General features: G+C 42.6%; 1 protein-coding gene and 1 long non-coding RNA gene across 21 annotated transcripts in view; one reads left to right on the forward strand and one right to left on the reverse strand.

Annotated features, from left to right (window-relative positions):
- IQCH (IQ motif containing H) overlaps positions 1–15,202 on the forward strand; it is a 247,385-nt gene that overhangs the window by 197,026 nt on the left and 35,157 nt on the right. For 12 of the 17 annotated variants that reach the window (XR_008513644.1, XR_008513645.1, XM_002825584.3 and 9 more), the window contains one exon: positions 14,962–15,132. The exons of the other annotated variants lie outside the window; for them this stretch is intronic. Coding sequence is in view for 10 of the 12 variants with exons in the window: in XM_002825584.3 (XP_002825630.2) it covers positions 14,962–15,132 (171 nt within the window). In the remaining 2 variants the exon portion in view is untranslated. The remainder of the gene's footprint in view (positions 1–14,961; positions 15,133–15,202) is intronic. 17 annotated transcript variants of the gene reach the window in all.
- LOC103892544 (uncharacterized) overlaps positions 1–15,202 on the reverse strand; it is a 99,042-nt gene that overhangs the window by 28,439 nt on the left and 55,401 nt on the right. For 2 of the 4 annotated variants that reach the window (XR_008513653.2, XR_008513651.2), the window contains exons 4-5: positions 9,550–9,833; positions 8,526–8,644 (exon numbers count right to left, since the gene is read on the reverse strand). This is a non-coding gene — a long non-coding RNA (uncharacterized LOC103892544). The other 2 variants (XR_010137176.1, XR_010137175.1) reach the window with 2 other exon arrangements.

Consider the following 15,202-nt stretch of genomic DNA (forward strand, 5'->3'; position numbering starts at 1 on the left):
GGCTAGAGTGACATGTTCAAGGCCACATGAACAGCTATTATGTGGCAAATCCAGGGTTCAGACTGTGACTTATTTGGCTGCCAAGCCTCTGTTCTTTCTCTCACAACAAATACTCACTGTGAGACTGCACTGGATTGATAGTGACTTGCTTTGTAAGTATCTCCCCCCAACACCACTATCACCAAAGAAAACGTATGTTTCTCTTATATGTCCTCAATATGCTTGTTGAATTGAGCTGAACAGCTTAAAGCCAGAAAACACATCTCCTATTTTTTTAATATATTCCATCCTTGTGCTCAGCACATAAGGTAATCATTAAATGTTAATGACTAAGTGAAATGGAATAAAATCAGTGTTGTGGTAGCCATTTTTAAGCTTTAAGAGTTTAAATGTGCAGCCCATAGACAGCACCACAGCTGGGAGTGCCATACTGCCATTAAGCCAGAAGGTAGATTCACGGGATGGAAACATTGAAAACAGACACCACGAGAATGGTTAAGTCAGTTTTCCAAACCACTTTCTACAAGTAGCTACTGCTTTCTCCCCCATAATAATTTCACAATGATTAGCCTGCTAGGTGAGAAATCCCAGGCAAAAACCTGCATCTCAGCAGAGTTTAGGGCAACTACTTAAGTATTGGGTCAACGTGGGAGGTGATGGGACAACAGGTAGAGTCATTCCCATCTAGCTGGTCAAAAGTGTAAGATAAATGCCATCTAGATATCTATTATGGGCTTTATCTTTCTAGATAAATGCCTTTATTCTTATAATTAGCTTGATAAAATGCCATCTCACATTCCAACACATATGGATATCAAAATGCATATTTGGTGAGGAATGGTGTCTTATGCTACCAATTTCTGCTTCCTTTGCTTTCTTTGCTCATAGCACAAAATTTCCAACTTTTTTGCCAAAACCTTACTATGTAGCTTTTTAACTTAATTAAATATATAGGCAATTACTGACACCATCTGTCTTCATAGAAAAAGAACAAGAAGTGTCACAAAAGCCTGGGATTCTGAAGGGGATGTTTAGCAAACAAAATCTTCCAGTTCCACTGTAGTAATATTTATTTTTAAGAGCCCTTCTGTCATTTTAAATTATTTATGTTTCTTGGAAATAATGAATTTGAATTATACTTGGAAAGTGGTGGTTTTGGTATGATTTTTTTTTAAAGGAAATATCAGATAATCCATTGCTTTTTCAGTAAAACAAAAACTTAAACACGTCGTTGAACATCTGTTACTAGTACAGTCTAACACAGCACTTAAAATCCTTAAAAATCCCTGAAAACCTTTATCAAGTTACATGAATCTTTTGCATAAATGGAACTGTTTTAGCAATATGTATATTCCTTTAAACATATATTTTGCTTTCTTAAACATAAGATTCATTGTGTTCCCTATTGTTCCGAGCCCTTATAAATAAATAAATGAAATTGCTTCTCTTCTTAAAGACTTTGTCTTCCCCTGTCATGTTACATTCCTATCCCACCCCAGAGTACCTACCTTATGTCTGGTTTTTTTGTTTGTTTGTTTTGGAGATGGAGTCTTGCTCTGTCCCCAGGCTGGAGTGCAGTGGTGCAATCTCAGCTCACTGCAACCTCTGCCTCCTGGGTTCAAGCAATTCTCCTGCCTTAGCCTCCCAAGTAGCTGGGGTTACAGGTGTGTGCCACCACACCAGGCAAATTTTTATATTTTTAGTAGAGACAGGGTTTCACCATGTTGGCCAGGCTGGTCTCGAACTCCTGACCTGGTGATCTGTCCGCCTTGGCCTCTCAAAGTGCTGGGATAACAGGCATGAGCCACCGCATCTGGCCTGTTTTTTAATCTTTGTAGATGTCTCCACAAATGTCTTAATATGTAAATGCTATTAAACCGACCCACTGGAGCTTGATCAGGTAGTCAGGAACCAATAGAAGTCCAAATAATGCAACAAAATTCACCTCCCATACAGAGGACACAGGTAGGAAATATGAAGAACATGGAGTTTCCTTATCATTGGCAGTTACCACCAGGGAGGACAACTGTGTTCCCCTGCAGCTTTTCCCCAGAATTGGAGGGAGCGTGTTTCAAATGCCATGTGGCAGCAACTAAGTTCTGAAGTCAAATAGAAGTGTGCAGGACACAAGGACATTTCTAAAGAGGCTCAATAGAAAGACATTTCTCAAAGAAATGGCACTGTGAAACTTCTATTCATATGAAAGACTTATGGCATACCAAAGAATATGTCATCCCAGATTTTGAGGGAAAGCACCAATGTATATATTTTATATTTTTTATTCACTTGTTAAAGAAAGAAATTTGAAGAAAGTAATTTCACGATGATTTTCTACAAATTGGCTCAAAGATCCTGTATTTAATGCTTAGCAGATACAGGCAGAGCTAAAACTAAGAATTTACACTTACCTGCCATGACTCAATAGCATTCTAGTGTATTCTCCTGAAAGGAAGCTATACATTAAGAAACAGTGCATTGAATTTTAGAAGAGGTAAAGGAGAAGGAGGGGGAAAAGAGGAAGAGAAGAAGAAAATACCACCCTTAATGCCACTTCTTTCATTTGCTAGAAAACGAACCCAGGGACAAATGGCATCAGAGGGGGCTTGTTCACTAAAAGCAGCCTCTGGGGTGCAGCTCAGCAGAGCAGAGGCCTACCATAGCAGCAGAGCCCGGACAGGTCAGCCGGGATGTAAAACATTTACTCAGGTGGAACTCCAGGGTGTCTTTCAGCCAGCAGCTACTCAATTGAAATTTTTCCCAGGGCCCTAAAGCTCCACCCACATGTTTCTGGAAAGTGCCATAGGACTTCTATTGATCACAGGTAGGAACCTTGGCTTTTTGCCTATACTGAAGGACTGTATTTCTTTGTCCTTATACAGCTGCTATATCATAGGCTCTCAAAGTGCTTTAGAGACAAATAATGGGAAAGGTGAGACAGAAAGGTGTTAAGTGACTTGCCCGAAGTCCCACAGTAAATCACAAGTGTTCCCTGGCTTCAGAGCTCTCTGGCAATTGGGGGAGCTTCTTGCTGTGGCTGCCAGCATCACAGTGCCCTCTCACATTCTGCCAAGCGTTTGTTTCCCTCGCCAGGCTGAGAGCAATCACCAGGGTCAAGCACGGTAGAGAAAACCTGGCCTTTTGGGTTAGGCAAACCTGGATCTTGTCCTCGCCCTGCCACTGAGCTGTGGGGCTTGGCGCGTTTCTTGGGTTCTTTGAGCCTCAATTTTCCCCTCATGAAATGGGAGTATGAATACCTACCCCATAAGGCTGCTCAGAGGATGACATGAGCAAATACCACAGCGCCTTGCACTTAATAGACCCTTAATCTATATCAGTGTCCCTTCCTCTTTCCTTTCCCAAGTCTCCCTCCTTGAGTCTGTCCTGCATGGTAGCTGCAAGGCAGCTTTCTAAAGATTGCTGCCATCCAAAAGGATGTCCTATTAGCCTGACCGGTGCTGAATCTTTCAAACGCGAGTCTGTAGGAAACAGTGGCAAAGTCATGGAATCCAGATTCATCTCTCAGATAACTGAATCCAAAAGGTTCCCTTATGATAAGCATGTAGTATCTGGGACTCAACCCTCTACCATCACCAAATTAGTCAGGATGTATTGGATTATTGGGTTAACTTGATGGGGTTGAGGAAGTGTCCCCGTGGAGGGCATAGAGCTTGCAGGGAGCCCCACACCATAGAAGGAGGCTAGAGTGCTTGCAGTCCCCTGGGGTGAGCAACCGGAGGACAGGAGGAAGGTGGAAACATCTGGGACAAAGCTTTTCTGAGCCACCGGCCCACTACCTGAGCAGCCCCTTCTCTTCTGGGTTTGACCACGTCTAGTCCCTCTCAGTCCAGGAGCTGATACAAAATAAAAGCCTGCTGTGGTGAGTCCAAGCAACAGATTGCCTTTTAGAAAGTGGCACTGTCCTCAGAGCCAAGTCTTTATGCTGATGGAGCCAGATTTATGCTAGTAGATATTCTTTCTTCCAGATCATGACTGCTGATGGTGTCCCATATATTAACCCTCACTGGGCATTAGTTTGCTTTCGTGTCTGTAGCAGGTATTTTTTACCCATACATGGCAAAGCTTTTTAAGGTTTAGACTAATACCTATAATAAACTCAGAAGGTGGTTTGGGAGGTGGCTTATCACAGGCTCCCACACTTAGTCATCATTCACACACTCAACTAGATTCAAACAAGTGGCCGTATACATTGTACAGGTATCCATCCTAAATGACTCTGTGTGTGTGTGTGTGTGTGTGTGTGTGTGTGTAACAGCTTTAGTGAGATACCATATACCATAAAATTCACACTTTTAAAATATACATTACAATGGTTTTTAGTATATTCACAGAGTTGTGCAACCATCACCATTATCTAATTTTACAACATTTTCCTCAACCCCAAAAAAGAATGCTGTACACATTAGAAGTCACTCCCCATACCTCCTTCCCCACAGCCACTGGAAACCATTTTCCATCTCCATGGATTTCCCTCCTATTCTAGACATTTTATATAAATGGGATCATATAATAGGTGGGCTTTTGTGACTGGTTTCTTTCAGTTTCTATAATGTTTTCAGGGTTCCATCATGTTGTAGCACATATCAATGCTTTGTTTCTTTTCATGGCTTAATAATATCCCATTGTACGGCTATACCATATTTTGTTAATTTATTCATCAGTGAATGGGTATTTGGGTTGTGTCCACTTTTTGACTGTTATGAATAATGTTGCAATGGACATTCATATAAAAGTGTTCACATAAACATGTGTTTTCATTTGTCTTGGTTATATACCTAAGAGTAGAACTGATGGGTCAAATGGTAACTCAAAGTTTAACTTTTTTAGGAACTGTCAAACTGTTTTCCAAAGCAGCTGTACCATTTTGCCACCTCATTAGCAGTATATAAGGGTCCCAATTTCTCCATATCTTTGCCAACACTTGTTATTGTCTTTTTATTTCAACCATCCTTGTGGGTGTGAAGGAGCATCTCTTATCTATGTTTTCAAGGAAGATTTTTTTCCCCTTGTGTTATTTTATTGAATCACCCAGCAAAGATTGATTGGGCACTACTTCTATCAGGAGTGCTGTGCTGGGTGTTGTACAGGATGTAGGTATGAAAAAGAGAGGTTCTTGCTCTCAGTCTCATTCTCTTTAGGAATTTCCCAAAAGTAAACAAACTTGCCTTGAATTTGAAATCAAGGGCTCTGAACTCTGGTCTGAACTCTACTCCTGACCAAGTCTCTTCCCCTTGTGAGCCTCATGCCTGGGGTTTGAGGGGACTGGACTAGACCAACTCTAAGGCCGTAGCTCAGACAGTCCATATTTCTTGCCTATATATTCTGCAACCAAGGTTGTTCTTTATTTAAAAATTCTGGTTTCCTGGAACTGTCAAAGAAACTGGGAAGGAAAGGGGAACTCTACAGCCAGCTCACTGCACTGATTAGGGCCAATGCCACATGCTCATCCTTACCGAGAGAGGATTTTGCTTTGCACGATGGTCATCAAAGGCTGTTCATAGGAATCTTCCCCAATGGGATCCACAGAACAAGAGCCCTTCTGCTTTGAAAATCCTCACAGAAGCCTTTTGGAGATCATTTGAAGTGACAGTAAAGGAGCACTTCTCAACTAAGAGAATCCTTCACCAGCCCTGCCATTTATAGCATAGAAATTAAAGAGGGAGAATAACTATCTACAGTATGGGATTACTATATTAAATTGCCATGGAAGGTGCATATACAATTACTAGTCCTAGAAACCTGAAATAGCTTATAAAAATTGTGTTTTCATGTTTATTATAAATTAGTGCTTAATGTCAAAATAAAAAAGTAGCATTCCAAAAATTCATAATAAAAAAGCAAAGAAATGCTTAAAAAGAAATGAGCATATTCTCTATCTTTAAAAATAATAGTTGGGCCACTGGTCTTGAAAGTAATAGAGGGAGAGTCATAAATGCATGGAGGCTGCAGAAGAAACTCAGAAAAGGAAGCAGAGAAAGCAAGAGTGTATTAAAAGATTTGTGATTTTTTTTACAAAGGTGAAAAATATAAATACAGCTGCTGATGATGAAAGCTTAAGTTTCAAGATTTTCCATTTTTGATCCTCAAATTAATTTTAGATATAGTTTCTGCATATCCTGAATGAATTTCCAAAGTCGCAGAGAAACTTGGCACTCTGAAGAAATTGATCTACTAATGCTGGCAATGAAGTGTCATAGAAAGAACTAGCCTGGAAGTCAGGAACTTGGGCTTTGATTCTAGTTCCTCCCCTAAATGTGGGACCTAAGAAGTCATTTCACCTCTCAGAGTCCTCACCCATAAAATGAAGAGATGAGAAGGATGGAGGTCATTCTCAGTCAGGCAGGACAGTGCTGGTTAAGACCTCCCTGAGCCCTGAGTATTTTTAGTTTTAGAGATTCCATCCTACATCGTATCAAATGTATTAAAATCCATTTCATCTATTCCATGAGGATAATCATGGAACATGATTTAGACATAACTGTATTAGTATTGTGTTGTACCTGACCGACATGTTCTATTTGGTTGATATTTTTAAAACATTGTTATTTTGCTGTTTTCTTTTCATATTTGGGAGCCAGGAACTTTTTTTTTCAGAATCCAAAAGTTTTGAAGGCCTTTGAAAATCATGGAAGCCTTAGGTACGCCTGGCCCTGAGTGCTAAGTGATGGGGCACAGATGGTTTGCAGCCTCTTACCCCACCCACTCCAAACACCCCATAGAAGGCAGTGTCCAAGGGGATTGGTACAGAGATGGAAGCTCTAGTTGCTCAAAGATAGCTTCGTAGAGCTGTGATTTAAGTCATGCCCAAAAAGATGAGTAGGATTAATAGAGACAGAGGGGAAAGCCTCTAAGCTGAAAACCAAGAGGCTCAATTGCTGACCGGGGTGACTGCCCTGTACAGTGACAACTGCTGTTCTTCACTTCTCCAAGAGACCGGGCTATCCCAGCAGCTGCCACCAGGTGGCAACAAGCCAAGCGGCTGCTCTCCCCTCTGCCTATTGATTTAGGCAGAGGGCCTATTGCATTTTAATGTCATGCAAACAACTCTTACCAAATACCATAATCACATTGATATTTTACTAATTGAAAATTCTTACAGTGGGGTGTACCAACTCCTTTAAAATTAAGCATGAGGTGTATTGTTTACCACAATGGAGAGCTCCATGCTGTCTGGAGATTCAGTGATCCAAGTGGGGAAAAAATATGACATTTAGTAACTGCCTAAGAAAACGTGTTCTGTTTATAATAGCTGGGATTCTGAGGCCTGTATTTAAATAGCATCTGCAAAGAGTTAAATGCACTCCCTGTCTCTGAGAAGCAGGCAAGAATACAGAAGTCAAGAACCAAGTGAATTCTTACACCTGCTCCAACTCTGCTCCCAGCAGTCAGATGGGGAAGAAGTGGTCAGGACCCAAAACAGATGTATGTCTGCCAGGCCTCTGTAGTAATAGTCTCACACACTATCTCATTTAGCCACTGAATCCACACATATCCCTCAGGGATAGATCCCATCAGGCCTATATTAATAGACAAGGAAATAGGCCCAGAGAGGGGAAAGAAGTTGCTTAAGACCACAAGGCCAGCACTCCCAGCAAGGTCCTGTGACTCTGGTCCAGGGCACTCTCTCTCTGTCCTGAGAAAGCCATCCACCTCTCCCAAGCCATGGTCCCCTCCAATCCCATTACTCTCAAGCTGCTGTCACTTCTCTTCCCCTACCAAGCTGCCCCTGTCCTTCTCCACCTTACTGCATCTTAGCCTAAATGTGATGAGAAGTGGGCTGAGCTGCCTCTGCCTTGTCCCCTGGGGAAGGCCTCAGGTCCTATAGACCTTGCTTCTCACCAACCCAGGAGAGTCTTGAGCCCCAGGCCCAGAAGTGAGAGCAGAGAAAAAGCTGCTTCCCTCCCAGGAACTGATTCTGTTTTATCCCTAGAGCCTAGCCATGCACATCCTCATGATTTTACAGCTGCAAAAGGAGAAAAAGTGCCTGAGATTTCAACCCACCCTCTATAACATGCTGTAACAAAGGCATCTCAAACTTAACTGATCTGAAATCTTGATTTTACCCTCCAAGGTATTTCTCTGGCATTCTGCCCCAGTGGGAAATGGTAACGCTATTCTTCCATTTTCTTCAGGGTGGAAGTTTTGGAGACACTTTTGGCTCCTTTTTCTCATACTGCACATCCAGTCCATCAGTAAGTCCTTTTAGTACTACTTTTGAAAAAGATCTATAATACAACCACTTCTCCCACCTTCCAGTTACCGGTGCGGTCCAGCCACCATCATCTCTCACCTCAATTACCGCAAGTCTTCCTAACTGGACTCCCTGTTTCCATCCTTGCCCCCTCAGGGCCTCTTGTCAATGCAATTAGAGTCACATCAGTTAGCTCACATCACTCCTCCACTCAGCACTCTCCAGTGCCTTCCCAGCCTCCACAGCTGTAAAAAGGAAATAAGCCCTTGGCTCTGTACTTAGCCAAACCAGTAAAACAGAGGGAACCATGGCCTACCTGTGGCTGTATTCTCTACCAACCAGAGGAGCTGGGCAGGTGACTGAGCACTTGGTCTTACTCTAGAAAAAGTCAAGTGGTCCAATGCTGGATCTTCTGTCGAACTGGGGCTGTGAATGCTGTGAACATGGGCAGAGAGGTGACTCACACATCCCTTTGGCCAACCAGCTACTGAGCATGATGGGCCGTGTATCACAGTTCACCCTGAAGGCCAGATGCCATTTCTGGCGTGGGTGAATTCTCAGTGCTGCATGTCTCAGAGCTGGCTTATTTGGAGGGCCTGTCTTTTTAAAAATGTTCAGTAATATAATAAATATACACAATTCCCTGTTAGCCTCATAGATACATCTGGAGGCAAAAGAGGGAGGATTCACCCAGACTACTATCCCCAGTGAGTGATTAGTTAAGGAAAGTGTGGCCTGGAGAGGCAACTTCTTTTGGGTCACAGATATTTGTCTCAGACCCTGATACCAAAAACTGGGGCCTTTAGTGGGTCATTTATCCTGTCTGAAATCTCTGGTTCTTCTTACAAAAAGAAAAAGAGGAAGAAGATAAGAAGACTTAGAGATGAGTCTGCAGAGCATCTTTGGATTCATAAAGCTCTGAAATCCTGATTCTTCAGTGAGTGTTATTTGATCTATAAATTAGTCTCTGAGTCCCATACGTGCCCTGATGCCCATAGGAGAAGGGTGGCAAGAGGAAACACTAAACCCTTTGCTAAGAACTTTATTTGCACAGAATGTAGGGCCTGAGCACATCTGCCCACATCTGTGTGCTTCTGCCACCCATTCATCCCGCCTGTCACCAGAAAGAGGCAGAAGCAGCAGGGATGAGCAGGCAGCCTCCATCTGCCAAGAACACCTCAGGCAAAAAGGGCTCAAGACCGGGCTTCTCTCCCACCCCTCCCCACACAGAAGCATGTCGCTACATTGTCATCTCAAAGCTTGTGGCCCAGATCCTTGGACCAGAACAATCTGGGCAAGCTGACCTTTGCCTGACTCCTGCCCTGTCTACTGGATCTCACCTGCCCAAGGCCTCCAGATGCAGCTGTGGTTCACACAGCATCCAGCACAGTAGCAGTCAGGGCAGTGGAGAGCAGGGGCCTCTGTAGCACTTCTGCCCTCTCCACCCCACTGGCCCTGCTTCTTTGCAGGCTACAATGCACTTCTTTACAACCAATCCAATAGAAATAGAATTCAGCCAGGCACAGTGGCTCAGGTCTGCAATCCCAACACTTTAGGAGGCCGAGGTGGGAGTATCATTTGAACTCAGAAGTTTGAGACCAGCCTGGGCAACAAGATCTTGTCTCTACAAAAAAGGAAAGAAAAAAAAAATTAGCAGGGTTTGGTGGTGCAAACCTATTAGTCCTAGCTACTCAGGAGGCTGAGGCAGGAGGATCGCTTGAGCCCAGGAAGTCAAGGCAGCAGTGGTTTTATTATTATCTTATTATTAATACTTTCTTATTAATGAGATACTTTGCATTCTTTTTTACATCCTCAGTCTTCAAAATCTGGTGTGCATTTGTACCATTTCAAGTGCTCAATAGCCACATGTGGCTAGTGGCTACCATATTTGATATTGCAGATCTAGAATACACATGGAAGTCTATATACAGTTGCAGTTATGATTCTGCTAATGTTAACATGGCTGGTAACATTTTGTTATATTCTCATCTAGTCTTTTCTACATATATTAGTTTTGCAAAGCTGAAGTCATGTTGCTCATGTAACTTTCTATCCTCCTTTTGCTGTTCTGTGCATCTTCCTAAATCATCAAAAGTTACCCACAACCACTGTCTCTAATTATATCAGACTATCCCATCACTTGGATGTGTCATAGTCTTTTTAGCCACTGCCAAAATGTTGGACAGCAACAGTGTTTCAGTAATATAAGTAATACCGAGATGATTATTTTTTGTATCCCTTGTGCTCTTAAGACCTTAATATAAATCTCTCTAGCATTCTAACCATTTTTAACAAAGTGACCTTTAATCAGTCAAACAACTGGCAACAAGTGATTTCTGACTGACAGCTGAGACATCTTATGTTCTCATTACTCACCTTTGACACCTGGTTCTGCAACCTAGGGCAACCACTTCACTTTTCACACCACAGTCGCTCCATTTATAAACTGACTGTATTAGGTGATTTTTAAGGGTCTTTCCAGCCCTAACCTTCAGTGATATTTTTCCCTCACCTCGCATCTAATCGATTAACCTGTCAAGCCAGTTATTATAAGTCATCATAAGCAAGTCATGTCAAAGCCACCACATAAACATTTTAAATTCATCCAAGTCTCCCATTCCCATTCATAGTGCTTTGTTCAGGCCCCCATCATTGCTCACCTAAAGTGGGACAAGAGTACCTAGTGCTGAGAGATTAGATTCTAAAGTTATCATCAGAGTCCCAAATCAAGAATAGGATTAAATGGGCTGGGCTCGGTGCTCATGCCTGTAATCCCAGCATTTTGGGAGGCCGAGGTGAGTGGATCACTTGAGGTCAGGAGTTGGGAGACCAGTCTGGCCAACATGTTGAAACCCCGTCCCTACTAAAAATACAAGAATAGGATTAAATGAGAGGTGTGAGAACACATGCGCCTGGCACGGAGGAGGTGCTCAGTGAATATTTGCTGCATTTGAATCTGAAACCAGCCTCAAGTGACCCACCTGGATCTCATTCCCTAAAAGTTACGGAAGAGGAGTTCACAGTGAAACACTGGAATTGCGAATGCACCCTGCTGCATGCCCTGCCCCAGACACTAGGTGCTGCAGGAAGACAAAGACTTGGCAGCATCCCCTAAAGGGCTGACAGTCTAGAGGAGGAGATAGGAACCCCTGTGCACAAAACAAGCATGCCTCAGGCGGTGTCTTCAATGGAAAGACCAGATGGAGAACAGAACAATTATCTGAGCAAATCAGGCAAGCCTGCTGTTGAGGAAAAGGCTGAAGAAAATTTGTCCTCCTGTTTCCTTTGAGAACCAATGGGTTAGAGCAGCCAGAGGAAGCAAAAGCATTTCAGCTCTAGAAACAGAGTTCTGGTCTGTGCTATATGATCTTAGGCAAACTATGAGGCTGCTTTTTTATCTCAGTATCTTCATCCATGAAATGGAGACAGAGTAATACCAACCTTGCACAAACCTATCTGCCTACTGGATTGAGTTGTGAGGTTGAATAGAACAATTACTTATGGGGAAAACAGTTATTAAATGGGTGATCCAATAGCTAACACAGACAACGGACAATATGCCTCCTAAGAATCTGCTCTGAAAGGAAATGTTTAGTCACCATAAAAAGCATCTGTAATGAACTTTATTTGTTTAATTGTATTTATTTCCCTATTTTTTTTAAATAGAGTTGGGGGTCTCGTTATGTTGCCCAGGATCGTCTCGAACTCCTGGCCTCAAGTTGCTTCCTGCCTTGGTCTCCCAAAGTGCTGAAATTACAGGCATGAGCCACAGGGCCCGGCCTGCCTTATAAATTATAAAGTTCAGTAAAGGTTGGGTGCGGTGGCTCATGCCTGTAATTTCAGCACTTTGGGAGGCCGAGGTGGGCAGATCACAAGGTCAGGAGTTCAAGACCAGCTTGGCCAAGATGGTGAAACCCCATCTCTACTAAAAATACAAAAAAAAATTAGTCAGGCATGGTGGCTCACACCTATAATCCCAGCTACTCCAGAGGCTGAGGCAGAGAATTGCTTGAACCTGGGAGGTGGAGGTTGCAGTGCGCCGAGTTCACACCACTGCACTCCAGCCCGGGCGACAGAGTGAGACTCTGTCTCAAAAAAAAAAAAAATATTATAAGGCAATTTCATGTGCATTTATTTTGTTTCCAAAACCCTGTCAGTATTATCATTTGCTCCTTTTACACTTAAGGATACTGAGATTGAGAGAGCTTAACCAACTCATTGCAGTTCCCATTGTGAGGTCCAGATTTAAGCTCTCTGACTCCATGGTTCTCACTCTTTCCCCTACACTGTGCTGCCTTCCTATTAAAATCCTTATTACCAAAGCATTAATATTATTAACATAAATATTAATAGTGTTTGTTATATATGTTTCCCTTTGATCAAGGACACTAAAACCTCAAAATAGAAACTGAAAAAAAAAGTCTGACATGCAAGAATAGCAAGCTCACTTTCTCATATTAAGGGAAAGTAGCTGTCCCCATCTGATTTACATTTCATGCCATACAGCAGGAAATATTTAAGTTGACAAATAGGATACTTACAACTGCAACAGATACGTGGCAGTTAGTTTTTAACAATTGTTGCAAATGTGATTTATTTGCTATTATAAAAGGGCATTACTGTGCGAATATGACTCCTGAAATTAGCTTCGGTTTAGCGTTTAGCAAGGGGCCTTGACAGCTTGACCTCTTAATATCCTTATAATGACGCCATTTACATTCAATGCTTACTCAAGTCACTCACTGCTAGATTTGTTTGAGAGGAGTCCACTCTAGGGCAGATGTATTATGTATTTTAACACACAGAGTTGGTGAGCGGGGTAAATACAGGCCTTCTAAGAGGAAAAACTGTTTAATCAAGTCTTCATGAAAATGTGTTAGTTTCCAACTTCCTACAGTGAAAATGCATTATGCTAATTACAGCATACTCCAGAAATACTTCATGTTTTCTCCACAAGCCATTTTCATGGCATGTCTTATATTAAACACAAACATGTTCTGATCCTCTGCAACTTTAGTTTTTAATTTCACTGGAGAACTGTTACACAGGATAAGGATTGGCTGGGCCAGGATCAGGGAATGGGAAGAAGGTAGACTTGGAGCCAGGTAGAACTGGATTCAGATCCCAACACCACCACTTCCTAACTCAATGGATTTGGGTACCTCCCTGAACCTCAGTTTCTTCATCTGTGACATAGGGTTGTTATTTTTTGGGCTGCCACAGAGATCCGAGATATTTATGATTCACCCAGCTTCATAAAAACTGCAGGTACTGATACATGGGGCCAGTTGTGTTTTTGTTGCTTGTTTAAAGCTTAAAGGTCACTTTCATGATGCAGCCCTGATTTCATTAGACAAACCCAGTCTGTCCTTTCTTTCTGCTTCAATAGAACTTTGTTCCACCCCATTATTTTATCACATATAAAATTCTATTGTTTAATTGGATATGTATGTATCTGTCTTCACCTTCTTTTTTTTTTTTTTTTTTTGAGACGGAGTCTCACTCTGCCACCCAGGCTGGAGTGTAGTGGTGTGATCTCGGCTTGCTGAAACCTTTGCCTCCTGGGTTCATGCAATTCTCGTGCCTCAGCCTCCCAAGTATCTGAGATTACAGGCGCATGCCACGATGCCCAGCTAACTTTTGTATTTTTAGTAGAGATGACATTTTGCCATGTTGGCCAGGCTGGTCTCAGGTGATCCTCCCACCTCGGCCTCCCAAAGTGCTGGGATTACAGGTATGAGCCACCGTACCCGGCCTGTCTTCACCTTCTTGATGGCAGGGCCTATGCCTGTTTACCTTTGACTCTCCAGTGACTAGGATGATGATATGCCTTGAACATTGAACTGAGGAGGATTCCAGGGGTGCTTCTGGATTCAGTGTGGGGATGGGAGATGACAAGGGCAATTAAGGTTGATCTGCCACGGGAGAGGGAAGAAGTAACACATGACCTACTTTTATCATTTCCAGTTTAGCACATAGTAGATGCTCAGTAAATATTTGTCAAACGAATTAATGAACATTACTCAGTTACCTAGCAGTTGACATTAACTTATAACTAATGTCTCTTTTTTAAAGCATTTTTATTTTTATTGCATCGTTGTATTCTTCTAATAACACTGTGACACAGCTAAGATAAGGTGTTGTCACCAATTGACAAGTGAGAATACTGTGACATTGTAGGATTGGTAAAATAAGATTACCCCTCACTCTCATGAGAAAATGGGGGTAGACCTAAGACTCAGAGGCCAACCATAAGTTTCCCTTAAATATCATATTGAGGTTCCCAGAGGGGCTGTCACTGCTTTTTCCAAAATCAGGGCAAACTGCCCTTTCTCATATTCATCCCTCTTTTCCCCTCTTTCTGCTCTACTGTAGTTCCCCACCCTCCAAAGCTTCTGTCCAGTCTCATTTTCTCAGTAGAAAACCCGGCACTGACGACCTACACTGACCTGCAGGCCACGGGCAGAAAAATCAAAGTCAACATGAGCTTTGCAAGACTCGGCATCTCTGTCAGATTGTCTTGGCCAAGTATTTCCGTAACTTCCCGCAAGAACCTTGAATCTTCTGATTAGAATCAGACTCCACTTCTCAGTTGAACAATGTAGACACAGAAGGAAAAACATCTACTCTATTAAGACACGTGGTCACTGGTTTCACTAGTCTGATGTAGTTTGGTCTGGTTAGGCAGAGGTGGGGCCTTCGCTACTGTCTGCTGATCTCACCCTCACTTTTACGGCTCCTGTTTTAATCAGGTGTGGGCAACGGGCCTTAACCTCGCATATAGTGACCAGCTGGCCCTGACTCAACTCACCTTATACCTAACAAATGGCCATCTGGATTGCAGTTTGAGCACCCTGGAAGTGCCCCGCTTTGTTCCAAAGGAAAGGAAGAAAACCAACCGCATTAGTGCGCTATCAGTGCCGGTAAGCAAGAGGTGCTTCCTGAAGGTTCTCGGTGTTCAGCAACACCCACTGCCTGAGCTCTGTCTAGGAG

The sequence above is a fragment of the Pongo abelii genome, chromosome 16 (genome assembly GCF_028885655.2).
Source record: "Pongo abelii isolate AG06213 chromosome 16, NHGRI_mPonAbe1-v2.0_pri, whole genome shotgun sequence".
Classification (NCBI taxonomy): Eukaryota; Metazoa; Chordata; class Mammalia; order Primates; family Hominidae; genus Pongo; species Pongo abelii.